Source organism: Oryza brachyantha, chromosome 6 (assembly GCF_000231095.2).
Source record: "Oryza brachyantha chromosome 6, ObraRS2, whole genome shotgun sequence".
NCBI classification, from domain to species: Eukaryota; Viridiplantae; Streptophyta; class Magnoliopsida; order Poales; family Poaceae; genus Oryza; species Oryza brachyantha.
In genome coordinates this window covers 9,814,086-9,840,294 of record NC_023168.2, presented here as the reverse complement: position 1 = coordinate 9,840,294, position 26,209 = coordinate 9,814,086, and the positions used below count along the sequence as shown (strand labels likewise).

The 26,209-nt window shown below is 46.5% G+C and overlaps 1 protein-coding gene across 1 annotated transcript; it reads left to right on the top strand.

Annotated features, from left to right (window-relative positions):
* The first annotated feature begins 17,237 nt into the window (after positions 1-17,237).
* On the top strand, positions 17,238-24,084 carry LOC102720245 (probable WRKY transcription factor 19). The gene is made up of 5 exons (XM_040524965.1): positions 17,238-17,614; positions 20,404-20,431; positions 20,518-20,576; positions 20,662-20,689; positions 22,785-24,084. The coding sequence occupies exons 2-5, from the start codon at positions 20,413-20,415 to the stop codon at positions 23,843-23,845; spliced, it is 1,167 nt and encodes a 388-aa protein (XP_040380899.1). The 5' UTR covers positions 17,238-17,614; positions 20,404-20,412; the 3' UTR covers positions 23,846-24,084.
* The last annotated feature ends 2,125 nt before the right edge of the window (positions 24,085-26,209 follow it).

Below are 26,209 nucleotides of genomic sequence, written 5' to 3'. Positions count from 1 at the left end.
AACTTGCATTAATTCCTAACATTTGACTTCCATAGATGTCAGATCTACCACCGACGCATCATGGATAGGACATGGGAGATTTTGTCACCGAGCTTTGTCGCATGGCGTTTCTAGTGGGCTACCCTCATGACCCGGATTACATTGCAATCTGCCGACTCAGTGGCAACTTCCCTCACCGTGTCAGCCTAGAATTACACGACAACCCCACCTAGCTGCCCAACACATCATCAGGAGACACCTTTGAGCACACCTGTCAGGAGGCAACCTATCAAATTATGACTAGGGTTCATGAAAGGCATGACGTGGACCTCCACAGCACCTACTACCGATACCACCCTAGTATCTGATAATGCAGATTTTGGCAAATAGCCATTGAGGATTAATGCACGATCAAAGACTGGATCGGACTGGAAAAAGCCAATCGGACGGAAGAATAAACTAAAGAGTAAAGACAGTTCAGGTTTAGCTGATAGAGTCTAAATCAGATAAGAATTAGAGTCCGATTAGGCCCAGGTGGTTAGAGATAGATTCGGAACTAATCACAGTCCGTGTAATTTAGGTTTATCTGTATCTTAGAGTTTGTTTAGGATTTTATATCTAATTAGAGTTCATGTGTATTAGGTTAGTTGCTAATAAAAATCCGTATCCGGTTAGGTTAGTTAATTTCTGGGAAATAGATAGAGTATCCTGTAGCTTTGTAAAACAACAATCAGTTCAACAATACATCTTCGGCGCATCGCCAACCTTTTCGATAGAGCGAGCTCTCGACACGAGGTTTGTCAGCTTTGCAATGTAGTTCGTGTTCGTTAGCTCATCGATCGACTAGAACAAGACTGCCTCGATTTAGTTCGATATCTCCTGCCTAGCTGGTCGATGGTCTATCTGAGACTTGTTGTTGCTTTAATCTGTTCTTGGTTGCAGTGGTGATAGGTTCTCGATCAAGTCCTCGTGAGTTCTTTATTCGATTTGTCGATATGAGTCTATTCAACTTGATTCTGCCTCGGTTTAGTCCGATCAATCTAGTTGGTTGGGTTTGTACTGTCAGATTGGATAAGTATTCGTGAGGGCTTATCGATGGAGTTCTAGCTAGCATTATCTTAAGTAATTCATCAGCTTATCTATTAAGCTTATAGATCTTCACATCTTCTATAGTTATATCGAACCCGACTGCATACTGTCTTGGTTTGGTCCGATCTATGTCTGTTTGGTCCGATCTGGTTATAGAAGCTTGTCCGATCAGCTAACTTTAGTAGGCAAGTTGATGGGTTACACTGGTTTGGTATTTAATTACTCATACATCGCAATGTTATATCGATTTCATGCATGGTTGTCCCACCCGGAGTTTTGTCCTAAGCCTAAAGTCGTAAAAGAAATCCGTAAATAACAATCGGCTTAATTAACTCAGGTAGAATCCCTCTAAAAGAACCTAATTTAATTAAATCGTGGCTCACAAATCGACTAACTGGATTTAAATTCAAATTGCAGAAGTATAAAATTTGGCCAAACAAATTAATTTAAAACTCAGCAAAAGTGGGGTTTTCCTTTTTCCCTCCTTTTTCCTTTCTTTTTCCCTTCCTTCTCAAATTGGGCCAAAGTCCAATTTTCCTCCCTTTCTTTTTTTTTCCTTTTTCTTTTTCCTCTCCTCCTTCCCGGGCCGGCCCAGCCAAGCCGGCGCATCTTCCCCCTCGGCCGGCCCAGCCGACCGGCCTTCTCACCGCGCGCGCCCCCTCCGCCTGGGCCGCCGCCTCGGCCCAGCTTGCTCGCCCGCGCCGCGCCCGCAAGGTCCGCGCCGCCTCCCTCCTCCCTCGCGCCACTGACAGGTCCCACCTGTCAGCGACCGAGTCCTCGCCAGCGCGCCGCGCCGCGTCACGCCGCGTCGCGCCGGGTCCGAGTTCACCGCCGCGCCACAACCGCCGTCGCCGCAACGGCCGCCGCCGAGTCCTCGCCGCGCCCCACTTGGTCTCCAACCTCCGCCCCGCCCTAGCCGGCCTCCCCGCACTATAAATCCCCACCGCCGCCGCGCCGTCGCCCTTCGCCGCCGTCCAGCCGCGTCATCACCTCCACCTCGCCGTCGCCGACTTGTTGCAGCCCCGGTCGTCGCCGGCGGGCATCTCCAGCACTCGTGCATCCTCTCGCCACCCGGTCGCCGCCGCGTCCGACCTCCTCACTGTCGCCGATCGATCTCCGCCGCCTTCGCCGATCGGCCGCGCCTACCCGCGTCACCACCTCCGTCTCGACCTCGCCGACTCACCCGCTCGGTCGCCGCCGCTGGTGAGCGTCTCCTTCCTCCTTCCTTCTCTCTTTTCCTTCCCGGCCGACCGCCACCGAGTCGCACGCCGTCGCCGGATGTGTGCGGAGCTCGTCGTTGCCGTCGCCCGCTGCTGTCGTCGTCGCCTTCGCGGCGCCGTCGTCAAGCCGCCGCCACCCGCGCCCGTCCGTATCCGCGCTCGTCGCCTGGTCGTCGTCGCCGTGCCAGTCCGTCGCCGCCGCTTTGCCCGGCTGCGCCGCGTGCGCCGCCGTCTCAGTCGTGCGCCGTGCGCCGTCGCCGGACGCCGGTCGTCGCCGTCACACCGTCGTCGCTGTCGCGCCATCGTCGTCGTGCCGAGCGCCGTCGCCGTGCGCCGCCGCTATCGCCGCCCGCCGGTCGCCGCCGTCGGCCGAGCCGCTCCCCCCTGCTCCCCTGCTCTCTCTCCCTCTGACCGACGGGTCCCGCCCGTCAGCCGCCGCCGCGCCCTCCTCCCTTTCTCCTCCCGTGGGACCCAGCTGTCAGCCTCTCATCCTCCCCTCTCTCCCACCGACAAGTGGCCCCCACCCGTCAGCGCCTCCTCTCTCCTCGCTGACGTCAGCAGCCCCATTAATTGCGCAATAATTGATTTAGGACTTTTCTGTTTAGTTAAAAAACCCAGAAAACTTCTTAAATTCATAAGTAATTCATCTAGTCTCTGTTTAGGTCCATTCAAGTTTCATTAAATTCATAAAATTGTCAAGAATCCATTAAAAATACTTTCTTTTGCTGTTTCAGTAGAGTTTGTGCCTGTTTTATTTATTTTTGTGCTTTGTCGCTTAGATTCGGACCCCGCCGAAGAGCCGGTTTACTTCGAGATCGTCGCCGAAATTCCCTGCTTTGATCATATTGAACCCATTATTGCAAATTCCCTGCTTTCTTCATTCAAATATGCATTGTTTTAATTAAAGTATTTACTGTATTTATTTTCTTCGGGTAAACCTTATTATTATGCCGTTGTTTATCCAACTTTATTCATTGCTAGACCAGGGGTAACTTGATTAGAGTCAGGCCTAGGTCAATGCTTAGCCGTGCTTAGAACAAGTAGTTCATGGGATCTCATTTAATCATGCTTAGTTCTGAATAGCTGAGATATTGGTTCATTACCCGGTTCGAGTTAATGTCAACTAAAATATGGATAATGGTGGGCTGTGGGTGCATGGTTTTGAGAGTCGCACCCATGGCAATTAAGGACCGGTTCATGAGAAACCTTGGAAGTAATTAAGTGCTAACCACATGCCGAAATGGGTAAAGTGAGATTTGAAGCATGACTTCGAACTATTTGACGTACCGTGGCAAGGGTAGGCGTGATGGAGTATGGACGGGCAATCGTGGTATAACGAAAGCCTCTGCTGCTTCCGGATCTACCAAGGCACAAGAGGGGACTGCCCGACTTGGTGTAAAGGAGGCGGTGAAACCTGAAGTGGTGCGATTAAATAGGGAGGGTTATGTGACGGCTCCTATCACAGTCTCCTTTCCAGTATACCATTGTGGTATGTCCGCGCACGTGTCTTGTGGGTACAGTAGTGCACCTCTGATCAGAGTATAATCTATTCGAATAGCCGTGACCACGGTTATGGGCGAGCTCCCAGCTTCACTGTGATTAGTGAACCTCTAATGACTTGAGTAAACTGGTTTTTCACTCGGGACTACTGCAACGTGGTGTAACGTTGAGTAGTGGTTGGACCTGTTGCAATGTGGTGTACCGTTGGACAGTGTTGTGGTATTTTACAGCTGTTATTTACTTATCCTTTACTGTATTCAATTATCTTTATTCTTTCAATCTCTGTTATTTGTTTAATTGCTGCTTTATTGCAACTAACCCTAGCCTGCCCTTGTTAATCCCTATGCATCATTTATTTCCCCTTTTCCGTGTTACTTGTTGAGTACGGTGGTTTGTACTCAGCCTTGCCCAACTTTTTCCCCCTTCAGGGCTAGAAGTTGAGTCCGATGGAGGTGTCTCTCAGGAGTGAGCTGATCTACCATCGAAGCTTTGCCTGTGGACTGGAGCCGTACCCACTGGAGCTAGTCTACCTTTTTCTTTCCGCTGCATTTCCGCTAGAATAAGTATTATTTTCAGTTGTTTCTAAGAACGATGGTTATGTAATCAACATTGTCTTTTTGTGTACCCTGGCTAGTCCTGGACAGAGATTTTAATACACAATTAAGTTCAGAAATTCGTGTGAGGAATTTCTGGGCGTGACAAGTTGGTATCAGAGCCTCCTTTGACCGTAGGATCAGCCCAATGGAAACCCTAAGAGCCCTCTGCTTTTCATGTTTGTGCATGGTTTGCGAAAGTTAGAGTGTTTTGAAAATGGGTTAGTGCTTTTCAAAAGCGTGAGTCATTTAAAAAGACAAAACCCCTTTGGTTGAAAAGCGTGAGTAAATCGATTTACGGGTAAAACTTTATTTACTTATTTCTTTTATGATTTATTTATCTTGAAATAAAATTTTGCATCTATTGATTCCAAATCCTTGTGTTCTTTAGATGGTTGACCACCCCTTGTATCACCGTGGAAACGGAATGGCTGGATTCGTGGCAGAGTTGGCAAGAGTCTCATTCACGGCAGGATACCCCTATGAGCGAGAGTACACCACGATCCACCCTCTTGAAGGCGAGTTTCCCCACCGAGTCAGATTGGAGCTACACGGAATCCCCGGTTTCCTCCCTAACTTGGAAGCAGAAGGAGCCGAAGGCTCGCATGAGCATGCCTGCCAAGAGGCTGCTTACAGTCTGATGACAACGCTCAGGGCCAGGCACGACCTGACGTTTCAGCATTCGGCATACCAGTATCACCTTGGTCGTGGACCCAATTCCATGGTCAGTAGGTTTCGGTCTGCCCGAAGTGAGCAAGACCCTACCTTCGGTAGGATGTGCACGGTGCTGCAGGGCCTCGACCAGATGCATCACGACCTCCATGAAGCGTCTAAGGCCTTGAACGACGCCAAGCTCACTCAGATCGTCCGTCTGCAGGATGAGATCGACCATTTGAAGAAGGAGAACGCCAGACTTAAAGGACTTCTAGAGCCCGGTGGTGCAAGGCTTCGCACCACGGCAAGGAAGCGAACCCGTGGGCCGCCAAGAGTTCAGTCTTACCCCGGTGCCCCGGATGAACCAGGACCACTGATGCAGATGGTGCCAACCTCTCCGACCCCAGTGCCCGAGGAAGGTGTCTCCCCTTTCAACACTGCAAGAAGCCGCGATGGTACCGTCACAGTCTCTAGCAACAGTGAGTCCGCTTCTGGTGAAGATGAAGATGGTCTCCCCAGCAACTCTAGGAGCCGTTCCGAAGACGAGGAAGAAGATCCGTCCCCTGTCGTCGATCGTCACTCTCCTTCCGTGCCCTAGACGTCGCCTTTAGCTTCGTTCTTAGTCGTTGTGTGCTAGTTTTGGTGTGTTAGGTTTGCTTCGCTTGGGGCTAGTGGTGAACCATAGCAGTAGTGGGGTTATGGTTGTACCGCCAGGAGTTGTGTGGTTTTTAAGTGTGTTTCTTAAGCAAGACAATTACAGTTCATTAATTAAATAAAGCCCCTGTTTGCTTAGCCGTTTCTTTTTCTTCTTTCTCTTTCTGTTCCCTCCCGCTCCTGCAGATGGTGAACACCCGCCACGGCAACCGTGACACCGACCAGTCCAGCAACGGAGGACCGCCCCCACCGCTTCCACCAGAGAACCCGTCACTCGCTCAGATTCTTGCTAGCCAGACCGAAATGGTCGCTTGGATGATGCAGCAGATGCAACAACAGCAGCAGCAACACCAACAAGTGCTACAACAGCTCTTAAACCAGAATCAGAACAACCAACAACAGCATGGACCACCCCCTGTGCAGTCCAAGTTGCCAGAGTTTCTCCGTGTTCGTCCCCCGACCTTCTCGAGCACTACCAACCCCATGGAGACAAGTGATTGGCTCCATGTTATCGAGAAGAAGCTCAACTTATTGCAGTGCACCGACCAAGAGAAAGACTCCTTCGCCGCACATCAACTGATGGGTCCCGCCTTTGCTTGGTGGGATAATTTCCTGGTTACCCGCACCGCTACCACGGAAGTAACTTGGGCGGAGTTCTGTCTTAACTTCCGCAAGACCCATATCCCTGATAGGATAGTCACCCAGAAGAAGCGTGAGTTCCGCGCTTTGCAGCAAGGTACCAAGACGGTGACAGAGTATCTTCATGAGTTCAATCGCCTAGCACGATATGCCCCCGAGGATGTCCGCACTGACGCCGAAAGACAAGAAAAATTCCTCGGAGGTTTGGATGACGAGTTGAAGAAGCAGTTGCTTTCGGGCGACTATGCTGACTTTGAGAGGCTGGTCGACAAGGCCATCCGTCAAGAGGACCAGCACCTTCAGATGGACAAGAAAAGGAAGGCCTCACAGTTCAGGTCCAACCAGTCGCCTCCGCAGAAGCCCCGGTTTCACACCGGCCCCCATCCTCAGAATCAGCAGCACGGGCAATCGACTTTTATTGTCCGCCAACACCGTCCCTACAACCCCAACAACTTCTACAGTGGTGGCTCGTCCCAGCGTGCCCCACCTCAGCGTGCTCTCCCTGCACCAACTCCCCGACAACAAAACGCTCCTCTATCAACAGCTCAACCTCCTCCAACCAGAAAGGATGCAGGTGCAAAGCCTGGAGTGTGCTACAACTGTGGCGACCCAGGTCACTTTGCCGACAAGTGCCCGAAGCCGAAGCGCAGCGGGCAGAGATTCGTGCAAGCTCGCGTGAACCATGTCACCGCAGAAGAAGCACAGGCTGCGCCAGAAGTAATACTGGGTACGTTTCCTGTCAACTCCGTACCTGCTACAGTACTTTTTGATTCTGGTGCTACACACTCTTTTATTTTAAGAAAGTTCGTGGGATTGCTTGGGTTAAGAAGGGAAAAGTTAAGAAACCCGATGCGGGTTAGTACTCCAGGGCATAGTATGTTTTCGGACCTTTATAGCCCTAATGTGCCCATAGAAATCCAAGGGACATCCTTTCTAGCCAATCTCATCCTTCTCGAATCTAAAGACCTAGATGTCATTTTAGGAATGGACTGGCTTACCAAGCATCAAGGAGTGATTGATTGTGCCAAGCGTACAGTCACCTTGACTAGTGAAGGTGGTGAAGTGGTGACATACCAGTCGCCGGAGTTAGTAACAACTAGGACTCGTTTGAATCAGATGGAAGCCAAAGAGCAACCCTCGGAGACAGTCGAAGATCCAAAGAAGTTGGAAGACATACCAGTGGTTTGTGAGTATCCGGAGGTGTTTCCAGATGATCTCACAACGATGCCGCCAGAAAGAGAGATCGAGTTCCGTATCGACTTGGTACCAGGGACTGCACCGATCTATAAGAGACCCTACAGGATGGCAGCTAATGAGATGGCAGAAGTGAAGAAGCAAGTGGATGAACAGCTCCAGAAAGGTTACATCCGACCGAGTACCTCGCCTTGGGGTGCCCCGGTTATTTTTGTTGAGAAGAAGGACAAAACTAAGAGAATGTGTGTGGACTATCGTGCTTTGAACGATGTTACTATCAAGAATAAGTATCCTCTACCAAGGATTGATGATCTGTTTGATCAATTGAAGGGAGCCAAAGTTTTCTCCAAGATCGATTTGAGATCAGGGTATCACCAGTTGAGAATTCGGGAAGAAGATATTCCCAAGACGACATTCACTACTCGCTATGGCTTGTATGAATGTACGGTAATGTCGTTTGGACTTACTAATGCCCCGGCATTCTTCATAAATCTCATGAATAAGGTGTTCATGGAATACCTGGATAAGTTTGTGGTTGTCTTCATTGATGACATTCTTATCTACTCCAAGTCAGAAGAAGAGCACGAGCAACATTTGCGGATTGTGCTAGAGAAGATAAGAGAACATCAGTTGTATGCCAAATTTAGCAAGTGTGATTTCTTGCTGCGTGAAGTGAAGTTCCTTGGTCATGTGATCAATGCCCATGGTGTAGCAGTGGACCCCAGTAATGTGGAGTCAGTGATCAAGTGGACCCCACCCAAGACAGTTTCCTAGGTCAGAAGTTTCTTGGGACTTGCGGGCTATTACCACCGGTTCATTGAGAATTTCTCGAAGATAGCCAAGCCAATGACACAGTTGTTGAAAAAGGAAGAGAAGTTCAAATGGTCAAATGAGTGCGATAAGAGTTTTGAAGAGCTCAAGCAAAGGTTGGTGTCAGCACCCGTGTTGATTTTGCCAGATCAAACGAAAGACTTCCAGGTTTACTGTGATGCATCTAGAACAGGACTTGGATCTGTGCTAATGCAAGAAGGGAAGGTGGTTGCCTATGCCTCTCGTCAGTTGAGACCACATGAGGGTAACTACCCGACTCATGATTTGGAACTAGCAGCTATGGTGCATGCCCTAAAAATTTGGCGACACTACTTAATTGGTAACAAGTGTGAAGTGTATACGGATCATAAGAGTTTAAAGTATATCTTTACACAACCGGATTTGAACCTCCGCCAGCGAAGATGGTTGGAATTGATCAAGGATTATGATTTAAGTATCCATTACCACCCAGGCAAAGCAAATGTAGTTGCAGATGCTTTGAGCCGGAAGAATTACTGCAATGCTGCGGTATCAACGGAAGTTTGTGAGCAGTTACAGCAAGAGTTTGAATGACTAAATTTGGGTTTAGTTGAAGAAGGTTTTGTGGCAGCCCTAGAAGCGCAGCCGACATTGGTGGATCAAGTTCGCCAATCCCAAGCAAATGATCCGGAGATAGCCGAGCTAAAGAAAAATATGCGAGTTGGTAAAGCTCGAGATTTTTCAGAAGATGAACATGGGACAATCTGGATGGGAAACAGGTTGTGTGTACCAGATAATAAGGAGTTAAAGGAGTTGATACTCCGAGAAGCTCATCAAACCCAGTACTCTATTCACCCCGGGAGTACCAAGATGTATCAAGACCTCAAAGAAAAGTTTTGGTGGGTCAGTATGAAGAGAGAAATTGCAGAATATGTCGCCTTGTGCGATGTTTGTCAACGAGTCAAAGCAGAACACCAAAGGCCAGCTAGACTGTTACAACCTCTTCAGATTCCAGAATGGAAATGGGAAGAAATCGGGATGGATTTCATCACTGGTTTACCGAGGACCGCTGCCGGTCATGACTCGATTTGGGTAATTGTTGATCGATTGACGAAGGTCGCCCATTTCGTACCAGTTCACACTACCTACTCGGGGAAAAGATTAGCGGAGATTTACTTGGCTAGGATCTTGTGTCTGCATGGAGTACCTAAAAAGATCGTTTCTGACCGAGGAAGTCAGTTTACTTCAAAGTTTTGGCAGAAGCTACAGGAAGAATTGGGAACCCGACTGAATTTCAGTACAGTTTATCATCCACAGACAAATGGTCAGACGGAAAGGGTAAATCAGATTCTTGAAGACATGCTCAGAGCTTGCACTCTCGACTTTGGTGGAACATGGGATAAGAATTTACCGTATGCAGAGTTCTCATACAACAACAATTATCAAGCCAGTCTGCAGATGGCACCTTTTGAAGCATTGTATGGGCGAAAGTGTCGTACACCCCTCTTCTGGGATCAAACAGGAGAACGTCAAGTTTTTGGGACTGAAATTTTAAGTCAGGCGGAAGAAAAAGTCAGAATAATCCATGAAAGGTTGAAAACGGCCCAAACCAGACAGAAAAGTTATACAGATAATCGTCGAAGGGACTTAGCCTTCGAAGCAGGAGACTATGTGTACCTCCGCGTCACACCTTTGCGAGGAGTACACCGGTTTTAGACCAAAGGAAAGTTAGCACCACGTTTCGTGGGACCATACCGGATAGTGGAACGCAGGGGAGAAGTTGCGTATCAGTTGAAACTCCCTGCTAACATGGCCGGAATCCATGACGTGTTCCATGTGTCGCAGCTCAAAAAGTGTCTCCGCGTGCCTGAAGAACAGACCAACTCCGAGCACATCAATCTACAGGAAGATCTGACGTATGTGGAGAAACCAGCACGGATTCTAGAAACCAGTGAAAGGAAGACTCGGAACCGTGTGATCAGATTCTGCAGAGTTCAGTGGAGTCACCACTCAGAAGAAGAAGCGACGTGGGAAAGAGAAGATGAGCTCAAGGCCGCTCATCCGCACCTCTTCGCCTGTACCTCCGAATCTCGGGGTCGAGATTCCGTTTAAGGGGGTAGGTTTGTCACACCCGGAGTTTTGTCCTAAGCCTAAAGTCGTAAAAGAAATCCGTAAATAATAACTGGCTTAATTAACTCAGGAAGAATCCCTCTAAAAGAACCTAATTTAATTAAATCGTGGCTCGCAAATCGACTAACTGGATTTAAATTCAAATTGCAGAAGTATAAAATTTGGCCAAACAAATTAATTTAAAACTCGGCAAAAGTGGGGTTTTCCTTTTTCCCTCCTTTTTCCTTTCTTTTTCCCTTCATTCTCAAATTGGGCCGAAGTCCAATTTTCCTCCCTTTCTTTTCTTTTTCCTTTTTCTTTTTCCTCTCCTCCTTCCCAGGCCGGCCCAACCGAGCCGGCCCATCTTCCCCCTCGGTCGGCCCAGCCGACCGGCCTTCTCACCGTGCGCGCGCCCTCTCCACCTGGGCTGCCGCCTCGGCCCAGCTCGCTCGTCCGCACCGCGCCCGCAAGGTCAGCGCCGCCTCCCTCCTCCCTCGCGCCACTGACAGGTGGGACCCACCTGTCAGTGGCCGAGTCCTCGCCAGCGCGTCGCGCCGCGCCGGGTCTGAGTTCGCCGCCGCGCCGCAACCCCCACCGCCGCAACGGCCGCCGCCGAGTCCTCGCTGCGCCCGACTCGGTCTCCAACCTCCGCCCCGCCCTAGCCGGCCTCCCCGCACTATAAATCCCCACCGCCGCCGCGCTGTCGCCATCTTTTCCTCTCCGCCCCACCGCCGCCGCGCTGAGCCGTCGTCGTCGCCGTTCGATCTCGATGCCGGGCGCCCTTCGCTGCCATCCAGCCGTGTCATCACCTCCGCCTCGCCGTCGCCGACTTGCTGCCGCCCCGGTCGTCGCCGGCGGGCATCTCCAGCACTCGTGCATCCTCTCGCCACTCGGTTGCCGCCGCGTCCGACCTCCTCACCGCCGCCGATCGATCTCCGCCACCTTCGCCGATCGACCGCGCCTACCCGCGTCACCACCTCCGCCTCGACCTCGCCGACTCACCCGCTCGGTCGCCGCCGCTGGTGAGCGTCTCCTTCCTCCTTCCTTCTCTCTTTTCCTTCCCGGCCGACCGCCACCGAGCCGCACGCCGTCGCCGGACATGTGCGGAGCTCGTCGTCGCCACCGCCCGCTGCTGTCGTCGTCGCCTTCGCGGCGCCGTTGTCAAGCCGCCACCCGCGCCCGTCCGCGTCCGCGCTCGTCGCCCGGTCGTCGTCGCCGTGCCAGTCCATCGCCGCCGCTTTGCGCCGCGTGCGCTGCCGTCTCGGTCGTGCGCCGTGCGCCGTCGCCGGACGCCAGTCGTCGCCGTCACACCGTCGTCGCTGTCGCGCCGTCGTCGTCGTGCCGAGTGCCGTTGCCGTGCGCCGCCGCTGTCGCCGCCCGCCGGTCGCCGCCGTCGGCCGAGCCGCTCCCCCCTGCTCCCCTGCTCTCTCTCCCTCTGACCGACGGGTCCCACCCGTCAGCCGCCGCCGCGCCCTCCTCCCTCTCTCCTCCCGTGGGACCCAGCTGTCAGCCTCTCATCCTCCCCTCTCTCCCACCGACAAGTGGCCCCCACCCGTCAGCGCCTCCTCTCTCCTCGTTGACGTCAGCAGCCCCATTAATTGCGCAATAATTGATTTAGGACTTTTCTGTTTAGTTAAAAAACCTAGAAAACTTCTAAAATTCATAAGTAATTCATCTAGTCTCCGTTTAGGTCCATTCAAATTTCATTAAATTCATAAAATTGTCAAAAATCCATTAAAAATACTTTCTTTTGCTGTTTCAGTAGAGTTTGTGCCTGTTTTATTTATTTTGGTGCTCATTGGGGCCCTAAAACTCTAGCAACACCATTAAATATTTGCATGAACCTGCTTATTGTCTATATTATTGTTAACCCCAGATTTTGGCAAATAGTCGTTATAGATTAAAGCACGATTAAGGACCAAATCGGATAAGAAAAACATGAATCGGCTGGAGGCAGGGAATTGAATGCGGTGTGATTGTAGCCGAGAGAGTCTGAATCGGACAAGGGTAAGAGTCCAATTGGGCCCAAAGTTTGGAGATGGGTTCGGTATTAATCGTGAGTCTGTTTAGCTTAATTTGGTTTTATCTTGAAGTTCGGTTAGGATTTTTCTATTTAATTAGAGTCCGAACAATGCAAGTTAGTTAGTAACGGATTTTTATTCAGATAAGTTAGTTAATTCCCAGGGCTATAAATATAAGTGCCCAGGTTCCTTGGAAAATATCTCTAGATCAATTCAACTTGGCGCATCGCCTCAAATCTTTGACTTGCTTGAGCTTTCGGCGCGGGGTTTGTCAGCTTCGCAATGTAAGTTCTGGTTCGTCAAAACCCGTCGATCAATTAGAACAGGACTGTCTCGGTTAAGTCCGATCTCCTGCCTGGTTGATCGGCGGGCTGAGTTCTATTATTGCTTTAATCTGTTTTAGCTTGAAGTAGTAGTAGTTCTCGATCAAGTCCTCACAAGTTCTTCTGTTTGATCTGTTAGCACGTTTCTGGTTAACCTGGCTCTGTCTGGGTTAGTCCGATCAATCTGGTTTACCGGATTTGTGTCATCAGATTGGATTGATGGCTTGCGAGGGCTTATCGCTAGAGTTCTAGCCAACATTATCTGAAGTAACCCGCTGATTGGTTTGTCAGTCTCATGGATCTTCATGTTTCTATGATTATATTGTGCTGGATTGCATACTGTCTCGGTTAGGTCTGATATATGTATGTTTGGTGCAATCTGTCCATAGAAGCCTGTCCGATCGGCCGAGTCTAATGAACCGGTTGGTGGATTACGCTGGTTTGCCATCTTGTTGTTTACACATTATAATGTTTAGCTGATATCATGTATGATTATGCCTGGATCTGTACTGTCTCGATTAGGTTCGATCTTCTAGATATGGTATGAGTATACATGTTGTTGGTTGTTATTGTTTTGTGCTGATAATTAGTATAGCATCCCAGCTTATATTCAATTTCATATCTAGTCTCGTATCGACTGTCGATTTTATGTGCGATAAGTCCTGTAGTGGTCCGATCGGTTGATTAATCTTAAGACTGTCTCGGTTCGGTCCAATCTTTTAAGATTAATTGGTTGGTTGGTCCGTTCAGTATTTATCATTCTTCTGACTCAGCCGATTGGGCATATTTACATTTGCTATCATGAAATTCCTGTAAAGCCAATCGCTTAGTCTATCGGCTAGGGTCATGGGGCGGTATCGGCTATCCGGCCGATAGCGATTTCAGGGTTAACTGTTTTCCATACTATATCTTGTCAATTACAGGATTAAACTGACTGGCACGCCTAGTATTTCTAAGAATTAGGTCCTGCACTAGAGTGGTCTAAGATTGATTCCTAGGCATACGTGTGTGACCGTTGATTGTTATTTTCAGCGTCAACAATTATAAGCCGGGAGCATCAGAATATTGTTGAGGCAAGATTGTTCGTTTGTGTCGATATGATTGGATGACTGAATGTTAAAATTCGTCAGGCTTATTTTTACTTGCTTACTATTGTACTTTTTTTATTTTCTTGTTGCTATATTAATCAATTGGCTGTGTATTTGCTTATTCCATACAATTAAATAATGAGAAATCTTAATCAGGAGATGTCTCGATTAAGATGTTTTTTGTTTGACATGGTTTCATCGGTGGGTACCCATTATGTTTCGGGTACCCAACGGGTATGGGTACAGGTTTAGTTTTGCACCCATGAAGGTTTATGGGTATGAGTTTACCTTACAATCATGGGTTTTGGGACAGGTGGGGTTTTACAGAACCCGCCCCAAACCCGACCCATTATCATCCCTCATAAGTTGGTTGATTGAGCTATTTGGTGATTATCCTACTCATAATTCAGTCGATAGGACATATTTTTACATGCTGTCATGAAATTACTGTAAGGTCGATTCTTTAGCGCATTAGCTAGGGTCCTAAAGCGGTATCGGCTAATCGGCCGATAGCAGTGTGGGTTTAATTGTTTTCCTTGTTTATATCTTGTCGGTTACAGGATCAAACTGACTGGCACGCCTGGTTTTCTGAGAATTTAGGTCCTGCACTAGAATGTTCTGAGAAGTGATTCCCAGGTCTTCGTGTGTGACACGTTGATCATATTTTTGATGTTAACAATATCTTCTGTTCGGCAACGAGAGAGCAAGACACTACCTTTGGCTGCATGTGCACCATGTTGCAGGGACTAGACACAATGCACTCCAACCTCCTTAAGGCGTCCAAGGCCCTCAACGACAGGAAACTTGTGGAGATAGCTCGGTTGCAGGACGAGGTAGCCCACCTCAAGAGGAAGAATGCCAGACTTTAGGGATAGCTTGGATCTGTGTCACACCACGAAAGTCGGACCATTGCTTCGGTGCTTGTGCAACTGCAGGCACACTGGAACCCGCCACTTGGACACTAGCCCTTGTCGTGGTTTGTCCCACCACCACCGCCCTTACTAGCAGCAAATCCTACTCTCACCTTCGGACCCTCCTCCACGGCAGTGGGAGCAGCCAATGGTAGTGGTGGATGAATATCCCCTACACCTTTCCTGTCAGACACTGTCCACAGTGGATCCAGCTTAGCTTCTGGCAATGACAAGTCATACCTACATTACTCTAGGAGCCAATCAGAGGAAGAAGGAGATGAGCAGGAGTCAAACTACAATGCCATCGATCGTCGCAGCATCTCTAAGCATTAGGTATCGTCCCTAGTTTGCCGCTTTCTTTAGTTTGCTTGGTTGGTAGTTTTTGTGCTTAGGTTTGCTTTGCTTGTGGGATAGTAGTGCACCATAGCAAGTAGTGGTGTTATGGTTGTGCAATCAGGAGTTGCTTTCTTTTTTAAGCGTTTTTAATTCAGATCAGACAATTGCACTAAATCTGTAATGTAATAAAGCATGTCTCTAAGCAATCTATTTTATCCTTTTCTTATCGCTCTCGTCACTCCTCCACAGATGGTGAACACAAGGAATGAAAACCACGACAACCCCAATGCCTTGGGCAATGAGGAACAACAAGGAGGCTCACGCACCACCAGTGCAATGGGAAATGGTGCACCACCACCTCCGGAGAACCTGACCATTGGACAAGTGCTCGCCAACTAGACTCACATGATGACAATGATGATGCAGCAAATGTAGCAGCAACATCAACAGACACAACAATAGATGATGCACCAGGTGTAGCAACAATAGTAACAAACAAGGGTTGCTGACACCCGCACAGTAGAAGCTCCCTGAGTTTTTGCGGTGTCTACCCACCCACTTTCTCGAGCACCACCAACCCCATGAAAGAAAATGACTGGTTGCATGTCACCGAGAAGAAACTGAACCTCCTGCAATGCAATGATTAGGAGAATGTGCATTTGCGACGCACCAACTCCTAGGTCCCGCTTCTTCTTGGTGAGACAATTTTATAGGAACTTGCACTGGTACTACAGATGTCACATGTGAGTAATTATGCCATCACTTTAGGGAGACCCAAGTGTCCGATGGGATCATGGCACAAACGAAGAGGGAGTTATGCGCTCTTCACCAAGGGAACCGATGGGATCATGCCCCCAAGATGTTTCTGTTTGGGTTGGATGATGGGTTGACCAACCAATTGATCTCGGGTTATTATGTGGACTTTGAGAAGTTAGTCGACAAGACCATACGCTAAGAGGATCAACACAACAAGATGGACTGTAAGCAGAAAGCCGATTTGGCACCGGACAACAGGGTGGGCCTTTCACCATGATTGTTCGTCAGCACCATCCATATCACTTAGGCAACTTTAGCCAGAACGACAACAACAACTGTGGTGGACAACCTCATCGTGCACTAGCTTAGCGTCCACCCATGGCACCGACTCCATGCCTTCCCATGGCACATGCCAGCTCCCTCAGCATAATCCATCTTGGCAAAGAAGGAATCCGAAGGAAAGCCGGGGCTCTGCTTCAACTGCAACGAGCCCGACCACTTTGCATACAAGTGCCTGAAGTTGAGATGCGCTGGTCCCTAGTTCGTGTATGCCCACGTCAACCATGTGTTGGTCGAGGAGGCACAGGCAACCCCAAAGATGGTATTGGGTATGTTTCCGATGAACTCAATACTATAATGTTATTTGATTCTAGTGTTATGCATTAATTCATTTCAAATAGATTTGTAGGGAACCGTGGCTTAAGAAAAGAGAAAATAATGAACTCGATGCGTGTAATCTCCATCAGTCACACCCCCTTAGTACCCATAGAAATTCAAAGCTCACACTTTTTAGCCAATCTCATCCTTCTTGATTCCAATTACCTTGGTTGACAAGGTACAAAGAAGTGATAGATTGTGCCAACCACACTATCACCCGAACAAAAGAGAATGGAGAAATGGTGACTTATCAATAGGGGTGTAAGTGCCGCTTAATTAGCTTATAAGCGGGTTGACGGCCGGCCACTTACACCCTTACCTATCAGTCTATTAGGTCATCGAAGCTAGGGATGAGTCTGAACTGGTATTTGTGACGAGATAACAAACAATGCACAAAATAATTACTTAATTTTGACAGTAATGGTTTGAAAACTAGATCGAGCCAACAATTTAGCAACGGAATACAAAAAAAAAAAAATCTATCTTTCACCGTACCTTTATACATGCAGCCAGAAAGATAATATTATGAGATCGAATCTAGAATTAGATCTTTTATAAGCACTCACTAACTCTAAAATTAAGTTTGTTTTAATACAAATATGCTCTGAGAATGATTCACATGGGTCCAATCCGACCCTGCCTGTGCAGCGACGGGGTGATCACCCTAAGCCAGTTGCACTAAAATAAACCCTAGTTGTACTAAAAATACATGCTGCGCAGAAGAACCTTTCTCCTCTACCCAAAGTCCAAACTTGCCAAGTTCATCCCTCCTCCTCCCCCCTCCTCTTCCCCTCCGATCCCGTCCCATCCCCGCCGCCCTGCGCGAGCGATCGATCCGCACCTACTTCCGCCCACCCCCACCCGATTCGCTCCGGTCACCACCTCACACCTTCGCGCCGGCGGCTCCCCCTCCCCGCCGCCACCGGCGCTCCGGCCTTCCCCACCTCCGAAAGGTTCTGTCCCCCTTCCCCCGAATCCCGTCCCTCCACCGCCGTCGATCGCCTCAGGAGGAGCCGCCGCGCGCCGCCGGGAGGGGAGCAGGTGCTGCCCTATCGCCTCCGCAGGTACCCCGTCGTCCGGCTGCTGCAGCCCAGTCGCCAAGGTCAGTGAGGAGTGAGCGCCCGTCCTCCCCTTTTAACTCTCGTCCTTCGTGTGGTACATGATCAGCGGACCGAATTGCTTTCTCAGTGTGTGTTTTTGGTTGTACATTCTCGTGGATCTGCGGCTCGAGCTGTTCACTGCGTTGAATTACGCGACCTGTGTGTGTATATGGTGCTGCAGCAAGGAATATTGTAGGGCTTGTCTTATTAGTCTCCACTGTGGTACACAAGTGTTCAACTATTACATGCATATTTGCAGCACGAATGCAGGCACAATTTTTATTAATCTTGAGCATGAACCATACGTTTTGGTCCTGAATATCTCATGGAGATGTTAGGCAGGGGACTAGATCAATGTGCATGTTTAGCAAATTGGCCGGTCTGGTTGTTCTCAAACAATTTTATTTTAGAATGTTACTCTGTTACTTTCTCTGTCCCAAAATATATAATCATGTATAGGTTGTTTAGCAGAGATTATGGTTAAGAAGGAAAGAATGTAGTGCTGTTTACTACTGAGGAATGGATGATGGTGAGAGGGTAGGTGAGGGATAAAAATGGGAGGAAACTTGAACAAGAAGTGATTGATGGGACAACTAATATTGTGAATAATGTTAGAAATGCTTACATTTTTTGATAATATTCAAATACTAGAAATGTTTACATTTTGGGACAGAAGGATTAGAAATGATTTTGGCTTGTTATCGAATGTTGACTTGAAGAATAGAAAGCTGCATGACCTTTGGTTCAGTGTAAGAAATGAAAACATAGCATTGTCTGCATTTCTCCCAGTTAACTAAGCACCTTATATGATTTGATACCATTGGTTTGATGACATTGAAAGATCCCAAGTTCAGTAATATATGATCAAATCGTTAGTACGCTTCAATATCACCCAAAGCCACTAATGTGTACGCATGTACCACTACCACAAAATTCTGTTTCTTTTCCCCCTTTTTGATTATTTTGTCAAATAATTGAGGGGGAATTATGTGTTTGCCCCCCCCCCCCCCCCCCCCAACCCTCTGCACAAGAAACCTGGGTGAACTCTGCTCAGCTAAAGACCACAATATCCGTGCAAAGAATCTCGGTGCAAAGCGATAAGGCTTAACATTGAGGACCCTATGATCGTTACCCTAAACATTTATAACTTTTTTTTATATTAACGCGTATCAACGTCTTTTGGTGACCCTTGTACAATTCAGTACTAGTAATAATATTCAAAATTGACCCTGATTGCCTTAGGGATCTGATTGGGGTAGAATCAAGATCACCCATAATCAGGATCTGCAGCCCTGGAAAACAGGGCCTAAAACTTTGCCCATGCCATTTAGTAATGTTAAAGTTTATATTTCCTCATGTGTCAGGGTATTACTGTAAAGTCACCCTCTTATGGTCCACTTATGAGTACATAGCATTTGCATTACTTCTTTGCTGCATAGTGGAGTAATTGCGTATGGAAGAGCAGCAGGAAGAGGATTCTAACACATACATTGTTGGAACCTGATGAACCAGGCTGCATAGTGGACTAATTGTGTATGGAAGAGCAGCATGAAGAGGAGTCGAACACATACATCGTTGCAACCTGATGAATCAGGCTCCTTAGGAGTGGAAATGGCTGATTGTTGACAATCCCTGAAACCATAACACGGATTTCAATCTGCTCTTGGAAATCCTCGAAACCCATTCCATATCCAATCTTTGGACTACCACCCATATCTCCTACTATGGACCCATCACTGGATAAGTGAAGTACTGCGAGGAGTATTCAATTCACTAGCCAAACAAAGATCCTTCAATGCAACCTGGACTATCTAGACTGACTAAATCATATGTCCTTACCAGGCATAGAATTAAGGGGAACTAACATGCCATCCCTAATTTGTATGAAGGAATGGCATCAATATGCAAATCCAATTTTTGATCTGTCAACAACTGATTGTGCACCCATGGTTTTTATTTATAGCTGAAGGGCATAGATTTATCTTCTTATTTCAATTAATTACATGTTTCGCTCTAAGTGATCTCAAACCTCTTTAGCTTGTTTCTAAGAAGCGCTTTTTGTTCATAGAAACTGGAATTATACCATGTAGTTTGCTAACTGTCCAACTGAGCTTTTAGTGAATAGACAGATAGCCACTTAGCACTAAGCACAAGAAACAGTAAAGCATTGCACTGGGTAGATCCAGAAAGAAAAATACTCCTGTTTTATGAAATGAACATGACAATTAGCACTATTCATAGAATTGTGGCAGTGCTTAACTTTGGTTGCCACCATTTTATCTTGAGCTCATAACAGAGTGGAATAGAGATAAAGATGGGGCCTGGCATGTGTGGTAATTGTCATGTTGTCCTCTACGTAGATCACCAAGGTGGTGAACTGCCTCCAAAGCCATTGTAGAGGGTTATAGCAGATTATTTCCTAGATTTAATTAGCTGCCAAGCTCTGACGACTGCATTTGAGCCTTAAGATACACACTGATTACGATGAGGAATAGTGGAGTGTATTCTGAACCTCTCTCATTTTACATGATATGACTGGGATGTCTACTCCTCTTTTGGGTTTTACAGCCCAGCAGTCCAAGTCATACACTAAAAGGTTAGAAAAAATGTTATTATGGAGATTCTTTTCAGCATACAAAGTGAAGTTTATGTTTTTGACAGTCAACATGCTTTCAGTCTGTAATATCGCTGATTGGACATATGCAAAGAGTATTCTTTGATAGTCTACAGATAATTTGATTTTTAAAATTATCTTTCTTTGTTAGTTTAATATATTAAATTACCCGTGCAGGTGTATGTCATGGATTCTTTTCAACATGGTATTTTGCAGAACTATTTTCACAACTTTCTTGTATTTTAAACTGATCTGATCTATCTGGTTGATCTGACTATTTACTTTTTCTAGGCATGGATGCTGATAAACACAACATCTTTGCGGGGCGTGACAACATGATTCAGTTAAATGTAAGCTATTCGCTCTCCCAATTTTCTGCTGTCTAGTATAGTAAATGTTTACTGACACTTCCATTGTTTATTTCCTTCTCTACAGACACGCATGTCTGACGGTCGTCCTGTTGGTATGTTTTTTGTAACCTACCTTTCCATATACTGTATGCACTTCTTTAGAGACAAGCTGAATCCTGTACGTTTGCTATGGGTAAAAATGAATAGTATATGTGTTAATATTGTTCAAAATTGATAAACAAGTTCTTTTTCTCCATGCACTTTTCATGCTTTAGTTGCAGTGAACATGCGAATTTTCTGTATATTCTGTCGGTAAAGTTAGCTTTCATACTACGTAATATATGTGACAGTTTTGGTCACCATATGCCTTAGTAGACCAGTTTGTATATTACAAGCTAAATAATAAAATAACAATATGGAAGGGATACTGTATATGTTGAAGAACATTAAGATCCATTTGGTAAAAAGAATGTTGTGCATAGTTGGTGACAGGTTAACTGTGATCACATTTATGTTGCCTTCTTTTAAAGGAGATGAAGTATATTTGACCATCTGAAGTATCGCCATGCATCCACTTTTGCTTAAAAGCTGGAGTAACGAACCCCAGGGGTGTTTAATTTTTGGGGGCTTTTTTTTCTTTGATTCTGAGGGGTTGGACAGGAGTATTGAAATTCAATATGAAACAATTCCTTGCATAAATGCCCTTACATGTCGTTCAGAGTATAGTCAGTATACCCTTCCTTTCTTCTCTTCATTTGCCATGGAACTTGTGCTCCCCTGATCACATGAGTGCAAATTTACAAGATTTACCACATTGTCAATCCTAACAAGAAAAGAAAAGTATTTGCAATTCGTGGAGACTACATCTACATGCATGGCCACACCAGTACAAACAGAAGCCAAAATTGGTTTTACATTAAATTCTGAGCCCCTGATGACCTGATCTTGCTCCCTCAACGTGGCATTAGACTGCAAGCTACAGGATTTTTTGGGATATTAGTGAATGCTAACTAAGGAAGTTACTGGGTGGAAAAGTATGGATGTTGACTATCTTGCCTTGTGCCACAGCTTCTTCTTCTTCTTCTTCTTCTTTTTTTTTTGCATCGTGTGCCTTCTCCAGTGATACATGTTTGTGTTATTGAGCTGTAACAAAACACTACCAGCATCGCTAGCTGTGAGATATAATAACTCTTCCATCCATGGTCTAGCAACATAAGTGACGCAAATAAGAGGGATGAGAAGGGACGATAGTTGGTACCCTGCAGCTAGTAGCAGAGATGAATGTACAAGGGGTTTAGATAGGTAGATGGTCTATTTGGGGGCTTGGGGCTAGTTCTGGATGTGAAGGTCCTTTAGGAAAAAAAAAAAACAGATGTGAAGATGCTTAGAAGGGGTGAGAGAGAGAGCATAGGTGGGAGAGGAAAGAGGTTTTTATAATTTTATTGACATGTTGGACCCATAGGTTTAATTCATTGCCACATCTTTGACCACAACAAATGCCATGGTGGTGAAAGTACCTACAAAATCACATGGTTATTTGTTCCAATTTAGGAAGTGTACCTGTGTAGGGACAATCAGAGTGGTTTTGTAACAGGGGAAGTAAATGCGTTTCAAAGTTTAAAGTGATCAACCAGACATTTCCTTTCATTCAATGTCCATTTGTATTGACATCCCCATGATATGTCAATACTTATCCTTTTTATGCACATTTTTTTTTATTTTCCCCTAATTATTAAACAGAATGACACTACTCAAGCTTGTTTGTGGTTGTGTTGGCATTGTAGATGGAGTTATTTTAAAGAGTAAAATACATGGCCGGTCTTTAAACTTGTGGCGCGGTATCACCTAGGTCCATGAACTCGTTTTAATGTACCATTCAGGTCCATGATTTTAGACATTAAAACGAGTTCATAGACCTAAACGTGTATTATTTAAGTTTATGAACCTAAGTGGTACCGCGCCACAAATTTAAGGACCGGTCATGTACTTTACTTTATTTTAAATATATTAATAACTGTTCTTTATGTCAATATAATATAACAATGAATTTTCTCATTTAAATGCCTTTACAGAGGTTAACTATTAACCAAAAAATGACAGAAATAACTGTGGAGAAGATTTAATTCATGGATAAATTTATGTTTGTTTCTATATTTGTCTAACGCTTACATCTTTCCTGGCCTTTTATTCTTTGTTTTAATTAAGCAGTTGTACAACGATGCCAGAGACTTGGGTGTAACATGGTTGTCGAAGGCCAGTCATTTTTCTGTAAAAGTCACAATATAGGGCAGCGGTGCCAAATGCTTGGCTGCCCTCATATTGTACCAGAGGGCTCAGTATTATGTATGTCCCATGGTGGAGGTCGCCCACTTGGTGAACCTGGTTCTAGTACTGTAGCTTGCTCCAAATCAGAAGTTCCAATCAAGTATGAAGGAGATAGTGGATTCAGAGTAACACGAAATGCTGGGAATGATCTGGGTAGTGCAGGAATCTATAATGTTGATGGTGATGCTGTAATGTGCAAGTACCAGGGCTGCAGCAAGCGAGCCCAGGGAAATGCAATGTATTGTAAGATTCATCGCGGCGGTTCTAAGGGCTGCATGGTTCAAGGTTGTACAAAGGGGGCACATGGGGGTACACCTTTATGCATTGCTCATGGTGGAGGCAAGCGCTGTGCTGTCTCTGGATGCCCCAATGCAGCATGTGGTAGCAGTCAAGGCCTCACTGACCGCTGTGTAAGGCATGGTGGTGGAAGGAGGTGCAAATTTGATGGATGTGTGAAGGGTGCACAAGGGAACACAGATTTTTGCATTGGCCATGGCGGGGGAAGGCGCTGCAAGTTTGAAGGATGTGGTAAGAGTGCACAAGGGCGTAGTGATTACTGTATCAAACATGGTGGTGGCAGACGCTGCAAGTTTCAGGGATGTGGCACAAGTGCAAAATGGGGTATGGATTTCTGTTCTATGCACAGAAAGAGCTTGATGAGTGGCAGCAATTCTTCCCATGAAATGCTGCCAGCCCCACCGCCGAAACGTCGAGCCAAGAAAACTAAGAGCACAGTTGATCCATCCGCTGGTCTCTCCAGTGAGCCCAAGATGGGTATCATCCATGTAGTTGACAAATCATCAGACCATCTGATGATTAAGCATGCCTCTAATGCTGTTCAACAACAGCCGATCCAGCTCATGAAATCCTCGCCGTCTTCTGGGTTAACCGCTTCAACTGAGGGTGATGTGGCGGCAAGGAGCCATGCGTTATTTGGACTGTAGATACCGTGTTGATGCAAAGTGGTTTCTGATAGACTTGTTAACTAGGAGGTTAGCTGTGCACTGAAGTGAAGATAAGGATCGTAGGTGATCCACTTTCTATATTAACATGCTTTCACTGTCAGATGACTTCAGTAGAACTGTGCATTGTGTTGTCTGCAAGGGTTATCAAAAAATCTGAATCTGCATAGTACCTATATATTGGTTTTCTTTACTTTGATAACTTTTCCATGATTTCTTCAGTCTGCCCAGGGAATTGTTTCTTCTTGTTTATGCTCTCTTCTTTCTTTCTTTTTTTTTTCATTTTTATTCTTGGAAATGGTTGGAATGGGGAGAGATTTGTTTGGTAATTATCAATCTTTTCTATGCTATGCACACAGGGTTAAGTAACGATTGTGGCTATAGTATAAGGTGAAAGTAGTAGTCTTGCACTCCAGTTATCTGTTTACAACAATTGAACTACGGGCTGCAGCTGATGGGATATTTGTAAGCTTCTCTGTTCTCTTATTCACCTTCTTTCCTCACTCCCTCGGTCCCAGCCTCTGCTCATCCGATTAGCTGGTGCTCCAATGATCAAGTTGTTGAAAACAGATTGAAGATTTACGCTGGGCACATCGTCCAGTAGATGTAGATGACTCAATGTTGCAATAAGTAAGTTTGTATTTTTGCAGTTCTTTGTTTTTGGGATGTTTCAGTAGCTCTCATGCTATATGATGTTGCATTGAGTGGCATGAACTTATTTTTCTTTTGCAGTGATGTTTTCAGAAGATCGAAGTACACCAACGATTTCTAAACTTATTTATGTTGTCATGTAGGTGTCCTCTAAGAACTCTCTGTGAAGCTGACGTGGTTTTCCCTCCTCTCTATCTCATTTCTAAGAGCATCCTTAATCATGATCTGGAATAACATAGGCTACACCAATGTTTTCAAATCGTCCGACTAATTGTCCTTATCGATGGTCTAACCTCGATCAGGGAGTCCGGCTTGATTAGCTCGATTAGATCCCTGGTCGTCCGACTAATCATCGATCCCTGGTCGTCTGACTAATCATTGACGGGTCGTGATTAGTCATCCGACTAAAAGGTGGACGACCAGGTCTAGGTGGCTTCCCAGGTGGGCCTGCTTATCTGGGCTGCGACATGAGTGGTTGGCCCAAAAAAATGGCCCATTAGGGTTAGTAATATACTGCCCATCGCATCGTCCTCTCCTCTTTTTCTCCTGGCATACGTGTTCGGCGACGGCTGTGTCTTTTCTTCGTTTTTTCTCCTAGCGGGTGCGTCGTAGCGGTTGTGCCCTCTCTCCTCTCATCCTCTGTGGCTCCGACTGCGTCCGGCAGTGGCCGTGCCATCTCTCCTCTCATCCTCCTCGGCTTCGGGGCCCTTGGTGAAGCTCTCGCCGGTGCTGCCCCTTTGCATCCAAGGGGCTGAGGAAGATGAGCTCCTCCTCTAATGATGGTCAATGGCGCCGTGCAAATGTTGAAGTGATCATGCCTGATCCACGTGTAGATGCTACTGCCTCCTCAACTGCATTAGGTATTGCTGCTGCTGCCTCAGCTTCCTCAGCTGCTCCAGATGGCTCATCTCTAGCTGCGAAGGCTATAGCAGCGCTGCCATCAGAACTTGCTGCAGAGGCTAATAATCCCAGGAGGAAGGCTAAATCACAAGACCTAGGATGGAAATAGGGGTGGTGGCCAAATCCTAAGAAAAAGGATTTTGTGCAGTGCATTTTCTGTAAGAAGGTAGTACCATCAGGAATAAAACGGTTCAAGTAGCACCTTGCTAGGGGCTATGGGGATGTAGTGAAATGTAGTAATGCTCCTAAAATATTTTGGAAAGAGATGGATGCCTATCTGAAAAAGAATGCGAGGACTGTGTTTGTGGACATGGCTGAACAAGGTGGAGAAGATGCAGATGAAGAGGGACAAACTATTGAACCTCAACCTGAACCAAGTTCTGGGACAAAGGTTAAGCAAGCAAAGAAGAAAATTGCTCAATCTGCCATCACTTCTTGTTGTTTCTGCAGCAGTTAAACCACAAACTCAAAAGTACTTGAAGGCAGTGAATTCCATGCTTTGCAAGACACCAGAAGAAGTAGTTGCAGAGAGACACAAATCAAAAACTTCTCAACCTACTCTTGAGCACTGCACTAAAAAAGACAAGGAGGTCAAACAAATTGTTGATGACCATGTTACTGATTTTTTATGAGAGCGATATACCGTTGAATGTTATCAACTCAAGAAGCTGGGAGATTATGCTCGAGTCCATTGGGCAGTATGGTCCAGGGTATCGCTCACCATCATACCATGCAATGAGGAATCCTTTGCTTGAAAGGGGTGTGGATAGGACAACCCTTCTAGGAAGAAACATG